Genomic DNA, 25,109 nt, shown 5'->3' on the forward strand with positions numbered 1-25,109 from the left:
TCTTTTTGGTGCTCCGAGGTTTTGCCCGAGTGACCCATTCCAAATATAAAGAATTTGCATCACAGCTACTAATTCCGGGTAGCCATGTGGAAAGAAGGCAAAAGCAGTGAATATATGCATGGTTAAGAAATCACTCCACATGGTTAGACAGTCTGTTGAGATTTTTAGGACTGCCTACCTTAGAATTGAGAAAACATGACAATGGAAGTGAAGAAATACTTAAATTTAGTGAAAATACCAAAAGTTATTTGATTATTCATTATGTTGATATTAAGTAAAGACTAGCAGATTTTGTTCTGTAATGATGCTGTGAATATAGCCATGCAGCTCAATATAGTAGCAGCAGCAATGGGTCTGTGCCGCAGACACACAGAAATGTTTATAAAGTTTATTAATGAAATATTCACATAACATCTCTCCAGGACTCAGTTAATTGCCACATACATTGGTTCTATCAGTTGTCGCAGCTGCACGTGTTGCTCTGCCTAATCAACGAGTCCGAAAAATCGGAATCACTCTTGTCTTCCTTAAAATTTTATTTTGCCCAAACTACATGCAAATGAAAAAAAATCCAATATTTGTGTCAATATGACAAACGTAAATGAAGGGGAAAATGGCTAGACCAAGAGGAGAACAAAGCAAGAAAGTGATTGGGATTGGTTCAAAATCTGGCAGCAGCTTCAAAGCATAACTAGAAGGTTGACCCAGGATGCTTGAAAGTAGACGTATGCTCGAAAGAGTTTGAGGGCATTATGGTCAGCTCCATGCTTTATCCATAATAATATCTGCAATGTGTGTGTCAACAACAGACCACGTGGCAGCAATGTGCAACATGATCAATCCCTACTGAAAAGGAAATAAGCAGTCTGTCTGTAAGTAGTGATTCATGTTAAGGTGAATATTTGTTGTAAATTCGAGTAGCTGTGTCTTGCACGAAAAGCCTTTTCTGAAACCGTATTGATTGTGAAAAAAAGAAGCTCTTAGATTAAAAATGGTTATAGATATTCAAAGCAATGACATGTTCGAGCATGTTGCAGCAAATGCAAGTAAGCAAGATGGGCCTGCAATTTTCACTCGAGTTTTTACTACCAATTTTATAAATTGGTACAATTCCCTCCGTCTTCGGTCGGAGAGAAGCATACCAGACATTAAGCACTGCTTGAATATATGAACCAGGACGACGCTTGAAACAGAAGTAGTATTTTTTAATATCTTAGAATTTATTCCATCAATGCCATAAGAAGACGACACTTTAAGGTTGTTTATAAGCGAAACGAGTTGGAAAAGTATAAGCGAGTTGGAGAAGTATAGGAGAGGCCTTTGCCCTGCAGTGGGCATAGCCAGGCTGATGATTATGATAAGCGAAGCAAGGCCCTTGACCGTGATGTTTATCGGTGCCATGTAATCGTAGTTGAAATCAGGTATGAAGGGTACATTTGAGCTATCCTCAATTCTGAACACAAATGTGAAAAACTGAAAGGTTAGAGAATTTATTCTGTGTTCTGGGGAATTCAATTCGCTTCTTTCTGACCTGCCGAGTTGCCTGCGAAAATTCTTCTCGGATTGAGAGAGCTGTCCCCTCAAGCCTCAGTCCGCAAGACAAAATGAACTCTTTATCTTTGAAGAAAGTTAGCTTGGCGATGACAGGCCTTCATTTTCTGGCAAAAAATCTACCAAGTCAGTGCGCATGCTCAAATTGTGTGTGTGTGTGTGTGTGTGTGCACGTGCAACAGACTAGACTCAACCAGAGCAGCTAAACCATTTGCTCCAGCTAATACAATAGCAGCCATAACAGCTGTGCTCATACTCAACGCGCTTGGCACTCCAGCCAACCGTGCACTTGCACTCGTTTCGTCCCCATTGTGTCTTACAGTACTAAGTGCAAGAAAAATGAATGCATGCACTTGCGGCGTCAAATCTGGAGCACGAGTGCCTGGACTTTGATGCAAAGTGGCTTCTCAAGAGGTGAATTGATCTCATGGTTGATAATTCAGTCATATGCAAGTGAGTTTGTGAAGGAATACTCAGCGTTCTATGTTCTCCATGCGACCTACAACACGACATCGACTTACTTATGTTGCTGATGGCACGGCATGATAGCACGATATGTAAAAGCACAGTTTTGCTTTCGAAAAATTAGCTTTGGCTCGATCACAACTGAGTGACATATGACATCCATATTAGACTCTTGATTTAATTAATTTGTACTGTTTTTTAGCCTCTATATGTGTCGACACATTGGAAATGTTGGTTATTGCAAGTTGTTGCTCAAATCAATTGAGAGTCTCCTTATTCTCCAGGTATCCTATCCAATGCCCGTTTCCTTTGCTTGTTTTTAATATATTTAGTACAATCTTCCTCGCAATGTTCGTCTGCCGAGATGAACGATGCTCCATGCACACGAATAGCAATGTCGCTGACATGGTTTCAACGGACCGTTGTAACTGATCGGTAGAATTTGCGTACCTATAACATGTGGAGGAGCACTCATACAAAGGATGAACACCTGAAAACTGGACCGCCAGTGGAGACTCGACCTTTGCCGAGAGCACATCTGTGTAGAATGTGCTAAAGTCGGACAGAAACTCTTCCGGGCTGTCTCTTAATTATCTGGTTAATCGTTGCCAAACAGTTCCTTCTGAGCACATGACACAATCACTTTGCCAGCAGGTAAACCATGTCTCCTCACAACTGAGATGTCGATCAGTCTCGTATTGATGCAGCCCCTGACTCGAACCCTTCCGTGACGCTTTTCATATGACTCGCTTTCACATATGAAGAGTCATTGATCCTCCGGTCAAAAGCTATTCTGTGTTGATTTTATAAGCATCCTGGCCACTGGTATATTATATATAAAGTTAAGTGCAGCTGTCCCTCTACTTCAAGCTTCCTCGAGAGACCTCTGCACGCCATTAATTGGGAAGCTCGCAACAACATCCCCATAGACATGTCTGCGCACTAATTCCACAACGTACGATGCTTTAGCTTTTGCTAATGGAATAAGTAAGATGTTGGAATACTTTACAATGCATTTGATGAATTGAAGGCGCAATTAAGCGATACATATATATGCCGTTGTGAATTCATTTCCCCATTCTGAGCTGAAATAAAAATCCTTGTTTGCTTAGTTGGCCAATGAACTTGCTCCTGGCAGACCTTTCTTATGCTTTATTTTGCAATCGAACTGTGAAGTTATTGAGGTACAATAATGGTGCCATGTAAGCACAACACTTATAACCCACTGAATCTACACTAACGTCTGCCCTCGCCACTCAGTGGTTCAAGCTGATCCAATGGTTGGTTTGGAACTTTGCCACCTCAGCACAGCAGCGGTATGTGCTAACCATTCGACCACGGACTGCCGAGTGACCCAGGTAGGTGCAATAATGGTTGGATACAAACATAGATATGTCCGAACATAGATAGGTCCCAGAAATAAGAGCGTGAAGTACCTGAAAGATGCAAATGCATTAAAATACCATAGGCTTTTGTCTGTCCAACATTTCGTTTGCATGCACGTGCCAAGGTGCGGTAACAATATTGTTGGCGTGCATAATGCATTACCCTGCGCGGACACAGAATTTCTTGTCCATGCTGTTGCGAGTTCCTCATCAAGAGAAATGGCCTACGAAAGTAAAGATAACACGATGAATTGTGATTAATGGAGGCCAAATGCAGACGCATGGCAACAATACTTCGGTTAGGTGAATCTAGAGGCAATGCTTCCCCCCACCCCTCCATGCTTCCCCAGAGACGTGCAGACTTCTCCGCGCTCGCAGTACTGAGCGTGCAGCAAGATGCCCTTTAGCCCCCTTTCCATTTTCTGTAGAGAGATGTGAATGACAGAAAGGCAAGGAGGTTAACCAGAGTTAAAACCTCCGGTTTGCTACTCCATTTTCTATAAGCATTAATGAGCCCTCAGTGTAAGTCTGTGTGTAGGCAGGATGGTGGAAAAAGGCAGAAGCGAGGGATTCTGCAGCACCATGGAAAGGCTGGTAGGGTATCCCCAAGGCCAAAAATTTTTGAAAGCCCCTGCCTTGTGCAACTGTGCACCATTTCATGTAAGAAAGGCCTATATGGTAGCACAAATCCCAAGTGAATCTGAAGTAATCTGTCAGGCCTTCAATATGTCGCTTATTGACATGACAAAAATGATGTCAACATAGAACAGAAGTGGTAATGTCATTTTGCTTCCACACAACTGTAGAGGAAAGGGTTGCTCACAGCAGAATGAGAAGATTCCAACAAAAATAAGTAGGTTCATTCACAAATGCATTAACATTCTCATGTTCTAAACGTCATAAAAATATAGCTTAGCTCCAACTAAAAAAGGCATCAACATAGTGGGTCTCCTTAACCACGCAGAACTTTCCAACAATTCAGGATGTTAAGAACACGGAAAGGCAATATGCAATTAGCTTTTCTTGTGCACCTGCAAATGTCATTTCATGCACAAGGACGTTCAATTAGGCAACAGACTACTTGGAGAACATGTCCTAGCGAGATGTACAACATTCACAATTTAGTGCTAATGAGCATTTTACTGTACACACGAGTCTTTTGTAGGCACACTGAATAAACAAGTATGTACTTGTAACTTTGTTGAGCTGTTACATAAATAAAGGAATAGATTATCACATGATCATGGCTACTGCAATATGCGCTGTAAACTGTTTAACAGAAATGCCTCTGGAACCTTTGTCATTGCTGGCCTCAACTATATCTTAACATAATAAAACAACTTAATTAATGTATTTATTTCCACAACGTGTACCTACACGACTGGTACGATACTTGACTGGCATCATGGTGTTGTCATTGTCATGTGTCGCCTCAGATCAACATTCTCAAATTGTTTCATTATGTCTTGAAAACACAATGAGACAACCTCTCAGATTATGCTGAAACAAGGTATGAATTACCTTGGCAGCTGAACATATCAGACCATACGGAAACACCTGCGTACAAGAATGCACACGTATGCAGATTATCAGTTCAAATTTTACTTAATACATGAAGGACACCTACACGGCTCAACTGTGTGGAAGGTGTTTTTGTTTAGTTTATGGGTTACAAAGAAGCTTTCAAAACAAAGCAGTCACTGAAATCGTCACTTTCGCATTTTTTGGTGCGAGTGCCTCTTGGAGTGGCTGTAAAATGCAGAAGTGTGAAGGCCTAAGAGGCACCAAAATGGTTGTGTGGAAGCCATCGGTGTGAATTCCTTATCACAAATGCAAACAACACTGCTTAATGCTCCCATGTTTATTTATTCCAAGTAGGTGCAATGTTGCCCAGTATAGACATCAAAACTAGAGGCATGTAAATGGCAATTTTCAAGACTGAATCTGCTAAAAATCCAATAGTCCTAGAAGTGAGTCATATATCGAATACATTTCAAATAGCTTTAGATAAAATTAACATCTATTTTCACATTTTATGCCACACAATGCCCACAGAGACGAAGTTTACCATATTTTTGTTCCAATTTGATGTTTCATAGAGCACAGTTAACATTTTAAACATTAGAAGGTTATTAGGAAAATATTTGTATTGATGGAGTGCCTATTCAAAAGTTTTGGATATTGCCACATCCTTAATCAAACCATCACTAATTATTGGAGTTACTGATTTCAAAGATACGTCCGGCGCACAGATTTTGCCGTTCAAGAACTCTCCCATGAAAGATCGGTACAAGTGCAAATCGAGAAGAATATTTCGAGTGCGAAAAAAAAATAGAAGATTGGACAGTTTTCTTGCCTCCTGTACAGTAACATTTCTTACAGTGCAGGTGCCATCATATGCTTGAGTCAAACTGCAATTTAATAAAAATATTTCTACAGATTTCTACAGATAAATGTCAGTAGCTTAGAAGAGTTAACTGAAGAGTTAAGCGCCCATGGTGTCGTCGTCTTTCTTGTGTGTGGTGTTTTTTTGGCGCAAAATATTTTCAGTATGTCAGATTAGTGCTTACAGAAATGCCAATACAGCAGTTGAAAAATCTGTAGGAATGAAGTATAGGCATGGGGCACCTGACATTTGACACAAGACTTAAATTATTCATGTGTATCTGTTGTAACAAGTGCATTCAGTGTTAATAATGAACTTTCAGCGGCCATCACTTAAGTTCTCTTGGAGCCACTAATACAATAGAATGCTAATATCACTACATTGTATGCTGTCATGAGAGCATTAAAGTACCAACAAGAACAGACAACAAATACTCATTAAACAGAGGCATTTATTTCATGCTCTAATGAAACAGACAGGGGCCAAGTGAACACTTTAAACAATCAATTGCTGTAAATAAGCACCTATTTACAACAACAAAAAAGCATGAATAGAACAACATCAGAGTCTCCAGGACAACCCACACATAGCAGAACCTAGAGGGAATGAATACATGAGCCTAGAAGAACAAGTTCATATGAAAAAAAAAGCGAAATACTGAAAGAATTAGTCACACAGATGTAGAAAAAATTCACAAAGGTACAGCCACTAAAAATAACATCACACATTCTAAAGCTGCTACACAGCAGCACTGCAAATATAGGCAAACCTCGAAATAATGAACCTCAATTTACACAACCTGCGATGTAACAAAATATTTTATTACCCTATCTTAGCTCCACTGAAAATCATGTAGCTTTTTTGGCGATTTAACAAAGTAAATTTATCGGAAAGTTTTGACTGAACAAAGCTTTCCACTGTTTCAAGCATGTATATGAAACCTCTATGGCTATAAATATAGCGAAAAACTATCAAAATGTTGGCCCAGGTAGAAGTCATCAATTGCCCGTGTGTCTCAGCATGAAACATTCGAGCAGCAAAAAAAAGCACAAATGAGACAATTAAGTTTCCTGAAACACATGCACATGAGAACAAATGCAGGTTAGGGTGCCTCGATGTCGGTGCCCCCCTCCCACTGTTCAGGGTAGTGACGGCCTTTCCCCAGAGCTACACCGCCGCCACATTGTGTCTGGCAGCTGAAGTGGTCATCATATATGTAGGTGCATTCGTCAGTGTGGCGCTGCTACGCTTCCTGGTGTTTGCATTTTCATGGTGCCACGCATGTATTTACTAGGTTTACTTTTTGGTAACATAACACAAGATGAAAGGTGTGTGATAGCTTTATCACAAAAAAACACTCCATCATGTGCAGTAGATGCACACCTTCATGCACAAGTGCAACGATTAACGACACCTATGTATTGGATTTTGCCGCGATTTGGAACATTGAAAAAATTGGGCAAGAGCCTTGTTCGTGTAAGCTTTATGCCATACATTTTTTGCCTTAGCGTGAAATGGTGTCCAAGAGATTTTCTGACAGACTAGGCATTTGCCGACTAAATCATTAATCAAGGCGATGATAAGCCTGCTCAAACCCAATGTGTAATTTCCAGCAATTGCTTGCACTAAGCATATCACTGTAATGAAAAAGTTCTTGGGGAGTTTTATCACATTGCAGCTCAACATGTACTTGCACAGATAGCACTAGCCAGATGTAACAAGGAGGATGGATATGTCAGTAAAACCATTGCAGGTATAAACTTGCAATACATAGATACATACAATACCTATACATTTTTATGTTTGCCAGAAGAGTATGTATAAGATAAGCTTTGTTTTGTCAATGCGCTCAAATTTATGTGTATGGCCTTCTGTGGAGAATGTGTTCTTGACCTGCTGATAATCACGTCTCGTGTATTTCCAAGCTGTCTTCCTGCAGTTTTACTCAAGTGTCAGTCATATATTCTGGCAATAAACTTTTCCTTTGTGTTGGCAAGATGTGTCACTATGCTGCTCTTTCTCACATGGTTGTACTCATCTAGGGGTAGCTGCATAATGAAATGTACAGCGAACGTGTTTTCCAGCAAAACATTTCAGCACTAAACTTAGCTAACACACAGAAAACATTCGCAAGCCAGACACATGGGCTTAGACACTAAGTAATCAGCCAATGCAAAGGACTTGGAGCAGATGGCACAACGGTAAGGTTGGTCGCCTGTATGAATGCGCAGGTGTTGCTTCATGGCAGCACTCTTCAGCGAGAATTTGAGTGTATTAAGGGCACAGAAATGGCTTCTCATCTCTGTGGGTTCACAGGTGTTCCCTTCATGCTGGATTTTTGCGAAGTTTGAGGGCATCAAGGGCATTGAAATGGCTTCTCGCCTGAGTGGGTGCGCAGGTGGTCTTTCAGGCGGGCCTTTCGTGCGAAGCTCTGAACGCATGATGGGCACTGAAATGGCTTCTCTCCTGTGTGGGTACGTAGGTGGTCTTTCATGCTGGACTTATACGAGAAGCTTTGAGAGCATGAAGGGCATTGAAATGGCTTCTCGCCTGTGTGGGTGCGCTGGTGGTCTTTCAGGTTGGCCTTTAGTGAGAAGCTCTGAAGGCACGAAGGGCATTGAAATGGCTTCTCACCTGTGTGGATGTGCAGGTGTTTCTTCATGTTGGACTTCTGCGAGAAGCTTTGAGGGCATAAAGGGCATTGCCATGGCTTCTCACCTGTGTGGGTGCGCATGTGTTTCTTGACCTTGGACCTTTGTGAGAATTTCTGAAGGCATGATGGGCATTGAAATGGCTTCTCATCTGTGTGGGTTTGCAAATGTTCTTTCATGTAGGACCTGCGTGAGAAGTTCTGGGGGCATGAAGGGCACTGAAATGGCTTTTCGCCTGTGTGGGTGCGCAAGTGGTCTTCCATGCTGGACTTGCGCGAGAAGTTCAGGGGGCATGAAGGGCATTGAAATGGCTTCTCGCCTGTGTGGGTGCGCAGGTGTTCTTCCATGCTGGACTTATGCGAGTACGTTCGAGGGCATGAAGGGCACTGCCATGGCTTCTCACCTGTGTGGGTGCGCAGGTGTTCCTTGACCTTGGACCGTTGTACAAATCCCCGAAGGCATAAAGGACATTGAAATGGCCGGTCACCCGTGTGGACGCACAAGTGCCTCTTCAGGTGGTCTTTTTTAAAGAAGCTCTTAGGGCACAAATGGCACGCATACAGATGCATGCCAGTATGGACTCTGGAATGAGCTTCAAGACAAAACTGTTTATCAGCCTCATAGTCACAGAGACGATCTTGGTGGAGGCATCCCTGCTGTGAATTGTCACCATTGGCTGTTGATGGAGAAATAGAAGGCCTTGCTGCTGCACAAATGAAACAAAAGTAGTATTATGAAATGCGAAAAAGGAACACAGGTACCACAGTTAATGATGAGCTTTCTTTTATTTCTCATTTGGGAGGTCTTGAGGGTGATTTCAGGTATGATGGAACAAATGACACCTAGTGGTCCTTCTTGATTTACTCAATATTTCTGCATCTGAATTCTTATGACTGTTCGAGAAGTCCACCCGTATAAATTATGTTTCAAATAGCTAAAGGATTGTGAAGTGAGATAATCTGCAGTGTTTGGAGGCCATATTTGACAGTTGCAAAACTTGAGTCACTGGCACGACAAATTTCTCATGAGACTTCATCAATGGGTTTCTTCTGCAGCCGCCATGGTTGCTTAGTGGCTATGGTGTTGGGTTGCTGAGGACGAGGTCGCGGGATCAAATCCTGGCCACAGCAGCCGTATTTTGGTGGGGGCAATATGCGGAAACACCCGTGTACTGAGATATAGGTGCACGTTAAAGAACCCCAGTTGGTTCATATTTCTGGAGTCCTCCACTACAGCGTGCCTCATAATCAGATCGTAGGTTCGATTTTCTTGACCACTTGTCTCACTTTGGCAACGTTTTCACAAGTTGAGATTGTAAAGAGCTGGCTAGGACATACCATATCTTTCTGAATATAATGTGCCAAGACGTAAAACCAGCACCCCCTTTCAATATAGCCCAGAAAAATACATTCAAAACCTCTGGGAGATTCTAAAAATTCGGCAGAGACACTTAACACTGCTTACATGTGGGAATTGGAAGCATAGTCCCTTTGGTGGAATGTTCTCTTCCATGCATTCCTTGTCTGCGCAAGCTCTCACGTGCACTCTAACTGCATCTCGCTAAGGCCAAATCAAAATGGGCGAAGCATTTCAACACGCCCACTTGCCCGCGAAGAGTTCATGACTCGAAGAACTGCTCAGAGGCATTCAATTAAACACTAATGCTTTTTTATTTTATACACTCATGACGCTACACCATTTCCTCCCCATCGGCTGCGCTGTCACATGCCCAATGAAGCACACACTAGACCACACCTTTAGTATGACGTGATGTGTGCAATGACACGTGCTAGGCACACCTTTAGCCAGCCAGAACCGTGGAGCCGCTTTGCCGTCAGGAAAGCGTGCTCATCCCACACGTAGGAGACCCGCGTTCGATTCCCACCCTAACCAAAATTCACGAAATTTTCTTTTCAATGCCCTTGATTGAACCTCCCCGAGAAATTTGGTCACTCTGAGCATTTTCGACATGTTTTTACTCTTTGCACTGTCGGCCATATTTGGTACAACCACTTTGTGTCACCACTGCCACTGCCAGATTTTCGCTTTATGGGGGATATAATGCTTTCCCATTAAAAATTATGTGCATATAACTCACAGAAAGTCTCCTCTCGGGGATAAATGACTTGCCCATATAGCTTCTTCTTGAGTGATCTCACCATTATCTGAGAAAACTACTTGGTGACCTGAGCGTTACTCAGTGTCGTCCTTATAGGCTTAACAAAGTATGACAACATTTTCAGTTGCAGTTTTGCTCAAAGTGAAAATTATTTGACATGCATTAGATTCTGCTCCTTGTGCTCAACCATCATGAACTGTGACAAATGATTGCTGAAATGGACAAGGAACGGTCTAAACAAACCTTATTGATTGATGTACGAGGTTTTATGGCGCCAAGGACAAATATGGGCAAAGAGCGTCATATACAAGGTGATGGGTTTTAAATGAGTCGTTCATGAAATAACGAAGTGTACTGTGAACGGTGGATGTAGCATGGCTGTAAACAGGCCCACAATCAGTCACTGTAATTTGCGTAAAATATGCAAGTATTAAAACAATGACGATGACCAGAGATGTGAGCTATGACCACACGTGTTGTTACGCAGGGATGACATAATAAAACGTGTAGGTGAACGTAGCACTACAGTCTCATGAAGGCTCTTGAATACGAGGTGTACCTAATGCAGCGGCAGCCTCTAGTAAGAGGCTGTCCTAAGTAACTTCTGGACTGATAATTTGCAATGCAAGAATGTCGTTGAAACAATTTAAAACAGATTTGGAGTCGTCTAATGGTTTTGTGCCAAGAAACTATGCTAGGTGTAATGAGATAAATTACTGGTATGCTAAGGGAAAGTGTTTCTTCCTCTCGATTTTTGCTTCCCGACATTCAACAAGGGTGTGTGTGGATGACGGTCAGCCTTTCACCACCTATGCCGCATTCGGGTGGTTCACCACCAGTCAGCAAGTTGTGTGTTGAATGTGTGCCCTATTCTTAGTAGACATAACAGCAAATTGGTTCGCCATTATTGTGTTATTAATGTGGAAGTGCTTAACTGTGGTTTAATTACATTAAGTTTATTAGAGGTTGGCCGTCCCACAAGCATTGCCAATGGTGTTAAATTCTTTTCAAATGAAAGGTTTCAAATCTATGGTGGGAATAGCTATGGATGAGTTGAAATCTTTTGTTGTGGATGTGGCTATTACGTCAACGAGCATATTATCCTGGATGCCTCTGGGCCCCGGCACCCAGCACATTATGACATGTTGATTACATGCATAAGCAGTGCACAGGAGTGTATAAAGGTCAATAATTACAGGATTTTTATGCTTTTGTAGCAATACTAAAGCCTTGACAACACTTAAAGAGTCTGTAAATATAATTGCCTTTTCTAGATTTAATTCTTTGATGTGTTTCACAGCCAACATTAACGCATAGACTTCAGCCGCAAATATACTTGTTTGGTAATGCAGAATGCAGGACTCCTAAAAGGACGGACCGACTGCTGCATAAGACAAACCGGATTGTGACTATGATGCATCGGTGTAAAACTCCGGGAAGCACTACTTCGATCAAAGTTCAAGGATGTTCAATTGTATGTGCATCTCAGGAACATGCTTAGCGACTTCAACAGATGACGTCACATCCCACGAGCTGCCACTGCCACGGCGGTGACAGCTTCGCTGGAAGCAATTCTCGACGTCCTAGAAATGGGACACACATTTCTTCACCGGGATTCCTCACACGCAGTGAGAAGGGCTCCCTCGCTGTGGGCTGATTATTATAAAGTATGCTACAGGACACATTGTTTACAGTTGTGTAACAGAGATGTTCAGGATTCGAGTTTACTTTCAGATGTGAAGCTGGAATATGACCTCTGTAGACAGAGTGACCACTCGTTTGATTCTACACAGAGGCTCTCTACAAGGCTCGTCGTGAAGGCACTAGTCACAAGGCGTATACTTAAATGGTGCACAGGGTTTAGGATTTTAATGCACTTGATGTTGCAGAATGATAGATTATAGCACCACAGTCAAGGCGAGAGCAGACAAGGCTTCTGTACAAGTTCAGGACGCATTTTTGATTACTACCCCATGTTGTGTGGGACAAAATAGTTAAAGGTTCATCGTCTTCAGACAGTATGCCTTCAGACATTTAAGATGGGGGATAAAGGCAAAGTCTAGAATTATTCCCAGGAATTTGTTCACTGCTCACAGATAGTTCCTCTCGATTGACCGCAAGATTTGGCACTGGTGTTACGCCTCTTTCGTTTGAAAAGAGTATGCATGTACTTTTCCGCAATTTAATACATTTATATTCAGCCATTTAGAGAATTTGCTTAATCCGAGTTGCACCTGTCATTTGCAGATAGCAATGTTACATGATTTGAAATATACCTGGACATCATAGGCATACGCAGAAAAAAGCATAGTGCGTGGAATGACTCTATACAGGGAATTAATTTTAGAACAAATAGTGTTCAGCTAAGCACACCCACTTGCGGCACGCCAGCTGCCTGAGTGAATGTTCTAGATAAAGCACTGCCCACTTTTACACGAAATGTGCAGTTAGACAAGTAGCTTTCAACTGTGTTTAACATATTTCAACGGATCCTCATTGCACAAAGATCTCACAGAATCCCGAAGCACCATGTCGTGTTGTGCGCTTTCTCTAGATCTAGAAACACCGAAAGTAAAAACTGCTTATGTATAAATGCATCGTTGATGTTTTCCTTGATGCAAACAAGGTGATCTATTGTGGACCTACCTTCTCGGAAGCTACACTGAAACGGGTCCAGTATTTTGTTGTTTTCTAGGAAACACATAGAGTGCTGGTTTATCTTTTTTCATACAGTTTGCACAGTGGGCACTCTCGTGCACCCCCCGATATACTGTTTTCCAGCTTTGCCGCATAGCTTTACGACGGCAGTCGCTGTGATTACAGCTGCAGAGTAGTACAAGAGGTGGCGCGAGTGTTGTGCTGCTAATGCCACCTAACCGCGGGGTTAGTGGGGCACGACAGGGTGTAGGCTTTTCCTCTTTGGCTCGGGTCCGCAAGCAGTGCGGACATCCTGTGTGTGCGTCGATCCATGCTTCTGCGAGATCGTCTTATGAGGCATGATCGTGTGCATGTCCGTACACACGAACGACCAGGAATTGGTGTCCAGCATGGGGCGAACACACTTGCTCGCTATTGATTCGCGGTGAGCCAGACTTCCTAGATTTGTTGCGCACCCATTGGCACGTTCTGTGGATAGTAATTCGGCTAACAGACAGTGTATGAAAGGTGTAATAAATGCCCTTGTGATTGTTAGCGCTACTGTGTTGTTGTTCCTTTGTCCCAAGAGCATGTGCGAGACCCCACAGCACAGTCAGCTTCTTAGCCCAACAGGCCTATAGTTGGTGGCTAAGGACGGGTCCTTACGTTGTGCAAGTATCAGAATGACTATGGCTTCTTTCCACGAAGACAGACTATATCCAGCCGCCCACATGTCATTAAAGAGAGACAAGTGTTTTCAGTGCTTCAGGATGTAGGCATCTAATCATTTCATACATAATACGATCGCCACCTGGTGCCGAATTGTTGCAACAAGTGAGAGATGCCTAAAGTTCGGATAAGCTAAATGGGCGATTGTAAAGCTCATTCGATTAATTTTTACAATTAAGGAGCTGCCGCTCTGCATTCTTTGAACATCAGGAAAGCTTCTGTATAGTGCAATGCACTTGAGACATATTCAAAGCGTTTGCCTAGACAATCCGCCTGGTCTTCCAGGCTATCACCTTAGCTACTTACTAAGGGTAGGGAGTGTGACTCACAGCCTATTAATTTATTTACGCTACTCCAGACTTTCGTTTCATTGTTACACAAATTTATACTGGAGCAGTATCTTTCCCAACTCTCTCTTAGCTCGTTGACGCGTTATCCGGCCCTATGAATTTGCTTGTTAAAGTTAATCAGGTGTTCAGCTGTTGGAGAGTCACGAAGCAATCCCCAGGTTATTTGCATTTTATGTGGTTTTTGGCATTCATTGTTTTACCAAGGCAAAGGACGCTTATTAGCCAGTCCATTTGGTTGTTGCATGCATTTTTCACCACCATCAATGATAAAACCTGTAAAATAAGCTACAGTGATGTCATTATCAAACGCAGCAATTTGATTTCTGTCTAAGTGCGAGCTCTGAAATGAGCTCCCATTTGGCTGTGTCGAATTTCCAGCTGGGAAAATGTGAGAAGCATCCACCTTGTTTTCCTAAACTTAAAATTATCAGGAAGTGATCACTCCCGTAGAGATTCTTTAAAACGCTCCATTCTAGGTGGGGCATGAGCATACTTGATGCTGTGCTTAAATCTATAGACGAGTATGTTTTGTGTGGCAGGTTACATTATGTTGGCTCTTTCTTATTAAGCAAAGATGCACTAGATGAAAACAGGAAGTTTCCAAATAAGCGTCCTGTTGCATCAGTGAGAATCTCCCCAAAGAGTGTTGTCTGTGCTGACATCTCCAACAACAATATACGGTTCAGGAAGCTCATCAATGAAGCTCTCAAAATTGGCTTTATTAAACTGATAACTTGGAGAAATGTATATAGAACTTATGGCAATGAGTTTAAGGAAGAGCACCGCCCTCACAGCAACTGCTTCCAGGGTGGTTCAATGTTGTAACTACCCTTATCTACTATTATAGCCACACCACCTGAAGAGGCAGTGGCGTCGTTGCGCTCTTCGAGAAAAATGGCATGTTGCCTGAAGAAGTTCGTGTGCGCCAAATTGAGATGAGTCTCTTAGACACACATCCTCCGACTATATTTATGAAGGAACTGTTTGACATCATCAAGGTTATGGATAAGTCTGCCGACGTTCCTCTGCAATATTTACGTGTCCATATTGAAAAGAAGCTTGTGCTGTGTGCTGAGGAAGTTAAATTTCGGTTACAGAACCCTTGACAGGCCCTGCGATACACAGTTTTTCTTTTTTGGAGTGATCGAGAGATCGACACTCCTTAGGTGCTGGTGGTGTTGTCTGGCTGTGAGTTGTGTCCAGTGCCTCATGCAGGCTGCTAAACACCTGCTTTTGCGAGCGGTTTGTTTGCGGGAAAGGTGTCGCCTACAAATAAGAAACATGAGAGGCCACCAGCCCAGATGTTGATCGGCTGTCCTTGGATGGCGGAGAAGCACTGGCTGCATCCGCCGAGTTGGTGTCGCTGCCGGCTTGCTGCAAGCGGGTTGGACAGCCACTGAAAGCCATTGCGACGTTGTCCCTTGGTGCGCCATTTCAGCAAAGCGATTCTTCGGGAGGTACGATACCTGCCTGCATGCCTCCTTAAACTAGATGTGTGTCAGGGAACCATCGTACGGTTTATGTAAGGCACTGGTAATTGGTAATTTGTTTTCCAGCGAAGTTCTTGTACAAAGGGAATGTGCAGTATAGTCCACCTATAACAATATAAATTAAGAACAAAAAATTTGATTGTTATAACTGATCATGACTATATCGGGACAGCCGTAAAAAAAGAAAGCTGCCATAACATATATTTGTAGCTCGGAAAACAATTTGCCACTTGCGAGAAAAAACCAACGCTGCAAAAAGTAGGCTGTGAAAAATAAAAGGTTTATTTATACCTCTAAACAGCATGCCAGGTGTTAGGCGCTCTGAAATAGTCAGACATCTGCACATGCTTTTGTAGAAGCTTCAGGTTTGCAGCTGCAGTTTACACCATGTCCAGCAGCTGCGCGAACACTGGTGGCTATAATTCAGCATGCATGAAATCAATGAATGACTCGATCGACGACAGTGTGCTTTGGGTGAGCAGTGAGGTCGGTGTCAAAGACACCTCGGACACTGTCAACTCTGACACTGACACATTGCACTGAGCCATCACTCAATGTTCATCTGAAGCGCCAGGGTTTCTGCCTTTTGATTTAAAACATCACCGGGCACCGGCACTTTCTTGCCGATCATGGCTTTCAGCCACATTAGAATAGCTTCAAGTTTTGGGTGGGCACCTTGGCTGACAGTCTTCTGTCGCAATCCAGCAGATTCCTCGGCGGCTTCTATAATCTTCACCTTGTTTTCTAGATAGTCTGAAGTTGTCTGCTTCGAGATTTCAAATTCCTTTGCGATGTCAGCTTGTGACCGGCCACTTTGCACTTGCCTGATAATGGTGGCCTTCTTTTCCATCGACAATCTGCAATAATTTTGCTGCTTCGAAGACTTTCTTAAGTTGAAGGTAGACAACAAAGGCAGTGTTGGCACCATTGGTAGCAGCTGCCGATGAAACCATCGCAGACGACTGGTTGTTGAAGCGGTTGAGCCTAGCATTGCAGTATGCAGCTGAAGCAAACCACAATGTGCACTAAAGGTGATAAAACAGTACAAATGACCATATACAATTGACAAATGCCCACAGCAATGACAGCCAACAGCAACGACAGCCAACAGCAACCACAGCCGACAGCACGAAGCCTCGCGGGAGCGGCGGTTGCAGCAAGCGGTGCTTCCTATCGAGGCTGTACCAGAAACGTCAGGACTGAATCCGCATGCGATATGTGTGCAATGCAGGTTTGAGGCTGCAGAAAAACAATATGACGGTGGTGTTGCTTGTGTTTTTGCTAGCTTTTAAGAGGGAAATACTCCGGAAAATCAAACGAGAAGAGTTTGAAACATGCAAAATTTTGGTTGACGTTACGCACTGACTCCATGGAGCATGTTGCGGTACCATGGCAGGGTCCGAACATTCAAGCAGGTCTGGAATATCATGTGCCCGAAAAATAAGTTGGTGATTGTATTATTATTATGCTGTGACAAACAACATATTCGAATTCCACTTAGTCCCAGTAAATATTATGTAAACCAGCTTGCAAATCTTATGCTGCAACTGCATGCGACTGAATTACCAAGGAGAGGCTGGGCCTTGGTCAGCTGTTGCAAAATACCTTTAGCGCAATCTTCCCGGGTTTTCCACGTATGCTGTGAACCAAAATAAAGAAGTTTTGTTGTTTGTAGTTGTCAACATGGAGAAAGCATCACCATTTTGGTTGTTACTGTGGCCAATACTCCTACTTTGCAAACTTTGTGCAAACATGTGTTAATACAGCTAAGGGCACTAAAATAACATCTCCGGGCTTGGCTTTATTACTGCCTTTGCAAACAATGTGATAAATTAGGTGGAAGCGTACAGCAGGATTCTGGCAGCACCGTCTGGTTTCTGTGAACAGAATTAGAAACAGTGTAAATGTCGATTTTCACTGGAAGCTTTGTTGCGCAACGGCTACCCTTATGACAATGAACGTGAAGACATTGTGGTGAGATTTCTCTGTGAGCACCATGCACGAGTTCTACTGATAACAGCAGATTCAATTCATTGCAAAGGCAATTCAATTTGCTCACTAGTGCCTTGCTTCTCGAATTGAAAATGCTCGACTTTTCGCATTGGCAAAGGTGGACAAGGTTTTAGCGCATTGTAACAAGAGTGCTGCAAAAGAACAACTGTCCACTGTGATAAACAGGTGATACGGAAGAGCTCTCGTTGGCCACTGCAGTCTGCAGATAATGCGCAAGAAACCTGAAGCTGCTATCGAGTGGAGCGTATGAAAACGAGTGTATGACCAGCAGTCACCTGAAGACAACTACAGGTCGGCTGAAGTGATAGCTGGCGTGCACCTCAGGTACATGCTGCTCATTGCCTAATGGCAGTGTCGCGCATGCCTAGTGCTGCTTAGTCATGTGCTGTGGGATGTCGCGACTCAAAGCTGTCCGAGAACAAGAACCCCCAACAGTTCCTGTGCGGATTTCACCTCTCTCAGTGAATGAGCACATTGATAAAACAAAGTAAGTGTTGCAGTTAAGTGCATGGGGGGTGAGGTGTGCAGTTAACTGCGCCCCCCAGCGTATGCCAACGGTCTGTCTATGCCAACGGTCACCAAGATTAGTCGAAATGCCATAACACGCTTATTTCACTAATGAGTGCTATTCTACTAATGCATGTATAATTGTATTTCTTTTTTTCAGAGCACGTTATGCATACCACAGGTTGTGGATTTAGGTGAACCGGTGAGCCGTTTAAATGAAAATGAAAGAAAATGAAATGCATTTCAGATCATGCTGACCCAGGTCGAATTCGAAGACTGCAAACGAGAACTTGCGAAGCAGCAAGAAAGACAACACACGTCTCAAGCCCCCCAGGCCCTGCCAGTTCAGCCTGTGTCATTGTTTCATGCTGCAACAGTTTGCGCAATGCCTAGATGTCAACAACAGTTGAGCCTGCCAAATGTTTCAGTGGCTTCAGATGGTGCGTTTTTCCAGTTAGATTGTGTTTTCTAGTGTTTCTTTTCTTTCCCAAAAAGGTTTGGTGTACTACGATAAAAGCTGTGGCATTACATTTTACAACCATTTAAGGTAACGTACAGCCATGGGCAAGGTGTTGCAATCATGAGAATTATGCATCTCATGCCGAGCACTTTGGCACCAAAAGGCCATGGCATCAGTGTTGCAGGAATATGCAAGCGAACGTAGAGCAGTAGCAAACAGTTTATTGCTACGTGATGCAGCAAGAATGGGTGTACAAGTGCAAGTGCCAGAAGAGAAACTTGCCAGCCTTATATGGAATCATGGTCGGGTCATGTGACTACCTGTAAGCTTGACTTGCTGATGCTATTGACGGCAGGTGGTGTTATCACACACGTGACATATCTTCCAACTCAATTTGTGGGGAGCTGCCGTTGTACAAAACTAAGATGACGTGTAACAATCTGGTGGTCATCGATAGTGCACAGGATATCTTTGTACAGATGGTGCAGCCTCTGAACCAATGCGCACTGCCGTAGTCGTCTCGGCGGGTGTGTCTGAGAACTCCCGGAAAGTGTCCTTGTTCTGCTTGCACTTGGAGACATCAGCTGTACCCAGGAGAAGCTGATCTTGGCAATGATGCCACACTACGAAGCCCCGTAGTGTGTGTACCATGACGGCATAATAAACAGGTCGATTTTGCAGTACCACAGTACTCAGAAGCCATCTCAGTGGCCTTCTGCAATTTAGAAACGAGGACATGGTCTCCCACAGAAAACTGTCGAGCCGTCGAGCTCCGTTGGCTAAACTGAAGATATTGCTGGTGCTGAACTAGTTCTACTGCCGGTTTGAGAATGTCCAGATTGGAACGAAGACAGTAAACAAAAATAAAGAAGGCAAGTGCTTCCTTCGTAGTAGCATGAAGTGTATTAGTTTACGCTAGTAAGAAATAGTGAAGGTCGGCCTGCAGGTTTCCCATGTTTGATTCTTTCTTCAATGCTGTCTTTAGGGACTGAACAAAACATTCTGCCAAGCCAATCAAACTTGGGTGATTAGGTGCTGTTGTGACTTGATGTGCGCCTATCTCTTCAACAAAAGTCTTGAACTCTGTTGATGTAAACTGTGGTCCGTTGTCAGATACGATTGTCGTCAGGTAACCAAACTGGCAAAACATTTTGCAAAGATGATCAATAGCTCACTTGTACGTTGTGTTTTTCATAATGCAGCCATCTAGCCATTTAGAATGAAACATCAACGACAACTAAGAACGTGGTCTGCAGAGAAACGATAACTGCTTGTCATAGCAAGTCCAGTCGCTTCATGAACAGTCAAAAGGCTCCACGTGGCCAAATCGTCCCACCTTCGTCGGCAGTTATTGCATCGTAGGAATCCGCAGATGAACGCAGAAAAGTAGCAAAAAGTTAATTGCTGCATGGTGCAGCAAAAATGAAAGTACATGTGCAAGCCATTTGAAGCATTCTTTGTGGGTCAAAGTGGGTTAGGACCTCTGTTGACGCCAGCACAGCTTCGATGTCGTCAAAGGACCTTCGGCGGGCACTTGTCCACGCTCATTTGTGGTTGTTATGCAGTAGCGTGTACAAGGGATGGGCAAGTGTGGCCAGCCGAAGGAGGAATTTACGTAGTAGTTTACGGCTCCAACTAAAGAATGAAGCTGCTGCTTGTTCTCTGGTGCTGGCGTGGCTACAATGGCATCCGCCCTTTCTGTGATGGGATGTATGCCATGTGCGTTCAGTCACCAGATCTTGGAGGCCATGGGTACGCAATGAACAGACCTAGAAACTGTGGTGTGCTGACTTTTGCTAACGCCCTGCTGCTATTTGTCGATGTCAGAATGTGAAGTCATGGCAAAGTGTAATGTGGAATTTAGAGCAGTTAAGGTTCCAGCAGAGGTTGAGATTAACTCTTGATTTCTTTGTATATCTTGAATTATTTTTTATGAGTGATAATGTGTTTGTGTGGGTCAATTTTCATCATTTCTCGTTTGGTCTTTGTCTTAGGACATGCTGAGAATAGATCTATAGCAAATATGGCGACACAAAAAAAGCATTCCAGGGCCCTTTTAAGAGCATATAGGAACACATGTGCTACTTGATGCAGCAGAACACCCCGTAGCATTCTCTATATATATAGATTCCTAAGTGTAACTTTAGTTCAACATAGCTGTTCACCTACACTACTGTATCACGGTGCTGTGTCCTCTTATGTCTGCTCAAATAACCAGCAACTGCAAAGGACTTGGAGCTGATGGCACAATGGTATGATAGGTCACCTGTATGAATGCTCAGGAGTTGCTTCATGGGACTCTTCAGTGAGAATTTCTGAATGCATGAAGGGCGATGAAATGGCTTCTTGCCTGTGTGGTTGTGCAGGTGTTCCTTCATGTTGGACTTGTACGAGAAGCTCCGAGGACATGGAGGGCATTGAAATGGCTTCTTGTCTATGTCAGTTCGCAAGTATTCCTTCATGCTGGACTTATACGAGAAGCTTTGAGAGCATGAAGAGCACCGTCACGGTTTCTCACCTGCGTGGGTGCGCAGGTGGGTTTTCAGGTGGGTCTTTTGCGAGAAGCTCTGAAGGCATGAAGTGCATTGAAATGGCTTCTCCTCTGTGTGGCTTCGCAAGTGTTTGTTCATGCTGGACTTATGCGAGAAGCTTTGAGGGCATGAAGGGCATTGAAACGGCTTCTCACCTGTATGGGTGCGCAGGTGGACTTTCAGGTTGCTCTTTACTGCAAAGCTCTGAAGGCATGAAGGGCACTGAAATGGCTTCTCACCTGTGTGAGTGCGCAGGTGGTCTTTCAGGTTTGTCATTTGTGAGAAGCTCCGAGGGCATGAAGGGCACTGAAATGGCTTCTCACCTGTGTGGGTACGCAGGTGAGTTTTCAGGTCAGTCTTTCGCGAGAAACTCTGAAGGCATGAAGAGCATTGAAATGGCTTCTCGCCTGTGTGGGTGCGCAGGTGTCCCCGCATGGTGGACTTGCGCGAGAAGCTCTGAGGGCATGAAGGGCATTGAAATGGCTTTTCGTTTGTGTGGTTTCGCAGGTGATCTGTCATGCTGGACTTATGCGAGAAGCTCTGAAGGCATGAAGGACACTGCCATGGCTTTTCACCTGTGTGTGTGCGCAAGTGGCTTTTCATGCTGACCTTATGTGAGAATCTTTGAGGGCATAAAGGGCATTGAAATGGCTTCTCGCCTGTGTGGGTGCGTAAGTGGCTTTTCATACTGGACTTGTGCGAGAAGCTTTGAGGGCATGAAGGGCACTGCCAAGGCTTCTCACCTGTGTGGGTGCGCAGGTGGGCTTTTAGGTTGGCCTTTCGTGTGAAGCTCTGAAGGCATGAAGGACACAGAAATGGCCGCTCACCCGTGTGGACGCACAAGTGCCTCTTTAGGTGGTCACTTTTTAAGAAGCTCTTAGGGCACAAATTGCACTTAAACGGACGCTCGCCAGTGCGGGTCCTCGAATGAGGATCCAGACGAAACAGTTTACCAGCCTCATAGTCACAGAGATGATCTTGGCGGAGGCGTCCCTGCTGTGAATTGTCACCACTGGCTGTTGATGGAGAAATAGAAGGCCTCGATGCTGCACAAATGAAACAAAAGTAACATTATATAATGAAAAAAAAAGGAACACAGATACTAAAGTTAATAATTAGCTTTCCTTTTTTTTACACCTGGGGGGTCTTGAGGGTGATTCCAGGTTCAAAGAAACAAATGACGCCTAGTGGTCCTCTTTGATTTACTCAACATTTCTGCATCTGAATGTTTCATGACTGTTTAGGAAGTCTACCCATATAGATTATTTTTCCGAAAAGTAAGAAAATTACAAAGTGAGTGAATCTGGAGTGTTCGAAGACATTCGCGGATTTCTACAATCCTTAGGGACAGTCGCAAAAGCTCTAACCAAGCTTGCTCTCCCATCCTCAAAGAGCACTGGAGGTTTGCCGCTGGCAGGACAAATTTGTCATATCAGACTTCATTAGTGGGTTTCTTTTTGACCACATGCCTAACTTTGGCAACGTTTTCGTAAGTTGAGATTGTAAAGAGCCAACTAGCACATACTGTACTTTTACAGAAATAGTACTTTTGCAGAAATAGCCTTTATATATAGCCCAGAAAAATAAAATGCAATACTTCTGGGAGATGAAAAATTCGGCAGAGACACTGAAGACTGTTCACGTGTGGAAATGCGAAAGCGTTATAGTCCCTTTGGTGAAATGTTTTCTTCCACGCACACTTGTCCGCGCAAGCTCTCAAAAGCACTCTCAACTGCACCTCAATAAGGCCAAATCAAAATGCACCAAGCGTCTCAACACAGTCGCTTGTCCACAAGGAGTTCATAACTTGAACGACTGCTCAACAGCATTTAATTGGACATCAATGCTTCTTATTTTATGCACTTAGACAAGCAGCTTTCCACTACGCATATTTCCACGGACTCCCAATGCGGAAAGATCTGTTGTACACTTTCTAGATATAGAAATACTAAAAGTAAAAACTGCTTATGTATAGACACATCTCTGACGTTTGCCTAAACGCAAACAAGGTGATCTATTGTGGGCCTACCTTCCTGAAAGCCACACTGGAAGGGATCCAGTATTTTGTTATTTTCTGGGAAACAGATTAAACGCTAGTATATCATTTTTTTCATACAGTTTGGGCAGATAGCTTGTTAGTGCTATTGGCCTGTAGCTGCTGGCTAAGGATGGGTCCTTGCCTCGTTTAACTATCAGAATGACTATGGCTTTCCATGAGGACGGAATATATCCAGCTGCCCACATGGCACCAAAAAGAGACAGGAGCGTTTCCAGTGCTTCAGGATGTAGGCATCTAATCATTTTGTACATAATACGATTGCCACCTGGTGCCAAGTTGTTACAAAAAGTGACAGGTGCCTCAAGTTCGGCTAAGCTAAATGGGCATTTGTGAGCCTCACTTCATGAATTTTTGCAATTAAGGGGCTGTCGCTCTTCACATTCTTTGAACCTCAGGAATGTTTCTGTATAGTGTGATGCCCTTAAAACGTATTCAAAGTGTTCACCTAAACAAACCGCCTCGTCTTCTAGGCTATCACTTTGGCTGCTTACTTAGGGTAGCGGGTGCGACTCCCAGCTTCTTAATTTATTTACAGTACTTCAGACTTTGGTTTCATCATCGTACGAATTTATATTAGAGATGTATCTTTCTCAGCTCTCTCACTTAGCACGTCAACGCGTTCGCCTGCACTGTGATTTTGCTTGATAAAGTTAATCAGGTTTTCCTGTTGGAGAGTCGCAAAGCATTACCCAGGCTCTACTTCATTTTTTATGTGATTTTGGCATTTGTCATTTCACCAAGGCAAGCGATGCTTATTAGCCAGTCCATTAGTTTGTTGCATGCATTTTTCAGCAGCGTCAATGATAACGCCTGTGGAATAAGCTACAGTGTTGTTTTCAAACGGAGCAATGTGATCCCGGTCTGAGTGTGTGAGCTCTCGAATTAGCTCCCGTTTGGCTGTGTTGACTTTCCATTTGGGAAAATATGAGAAGCATCCACTCTTATTTACGTTACAAGAACAAGAAAAAGTGCCTTTTTCATTCTGCCAAGCTGTTTAACACTGAATGCATGAGGCAGAAATATCACACCATTGCCAAACGATACTCTGCTACCACTACCCAAGCTAAATGCCAGTTCTACTCTACTACCCTCCCCGAAATGTTACAAACCAACCCAAAGCATTTCTGGAAAACTATTATCCCCTGTGTAAACACTACTGTTTCACTCTGTGACAGCAGTGGCTCGCAGGTATACATATCTAATGTACCTCATGCACTGAACCACACATTCTGTTCAGTTTTTACTAACGAAACAACTCACAATGTTCCCGATCTCCCACCATTGCTTCATCCACCAATGGACAGCATCACCTTCAGCTCCCATGGTATTGTCAATATAATCGATTCAGTGAAGTGTTCATCTTCCTGTGGTATCGATGGAATTAATTCCAAAGTTTTAAAAGATACTAAACATGTGTGCAGTCTTATTCTTTCCATCATTTTTCAGCAATGATTTGATACTGGTTCCGTTCCACATGACTGGCGAATCGAGAAGGTCATCCCAGTTTTCACGAAAGGTGACCGATCATCCCCAAGTAACTACCGACCCATTTCACTCACTAGCATATGCTCCAAGATCATGGAACATGTGATTTACTCCAATGTCGCAACATTTCTAGCATCCGTCAACTACTTTCATTTTAACCAGCATGGATTCCGGAAAGGCCACTTGTGTGAAACCCAATTAGCTTTGTTCCTGCATGACATTCATTACAATCTTGACCTCAATATCCAAACCGATGCACTGTTCCTAGACTACCAGAAAGTATTCAACAAA

The 25,109-nt window shown here is 43.4% G+C and overlaps 1 protein-coding gene and 1 long non-coding RNA gene across 13 annotated transcripts in view; one reads left to right on the forward strand and one right to left on the reverse strand.

Moving 5' to 3' along the window:
• LOC140219863 (uncharacterized) overlaps nt 1-25,109 on the forward strand; it is a 478,555-nt gene that overhangs the window by 378,597 nt on the left and 74,849 nt on the right. The window lies entirely within an intron of this gene.
• The window catches only part of l(1)10Bb (BUD31-like protein), a 125,930-nt gene that overhangs the window by 87,750 nt on the left and 13,071 nt on the right, over nt 1-25,109 (reverse strand). For 4 of the 12 annotated variants that reach the window (XM_055069835.2, XM_072289878.1, XM_072289882.1 and 1 more), the window contains 2 exons: nt 22,228-22,320; nt 6,219-9,144 (listed from right to left, as the gene is read on the reverse strand). The exons of 1 other annotated variant lie outside the window; for it this stretch is intronic. In XM_055069835.2, coding sequence (XP_054925810.2) covers nt 8,144-9,144; nt 22,228-22,320 — 1,094 coding nt within the window. In that variant the 3' untranslated portion in view covers nt 6,219-8,143. Of the gene's footprint in view, nt 1-6,218; nt 9,145-22,227; nt 22,321-24,593; nt 24,698-25,109 lie in introns of those variants that run through there. 7 more of the 12 variants (XM_072289883.1, XM_072289884.1, XM_072289885.1 and 4 more) reach the window with 5 other exon arrangements.

The sequence above is a fragment of the Dermacentor andersoni genome, chromosome 8 (assembly GCF_023375885.2).
Source record: "Dermacentor andersoni chromosome 8, qqDerAnde1_hic_scaffold, whole genome shotgun sequence".
Taxonomy (NCBI): Eukaryota; Metazoa; Arthropoda; class Arachnida; order Ixodida; family Ixodidae; genus Dermacentor; species Dermacentor andersoni.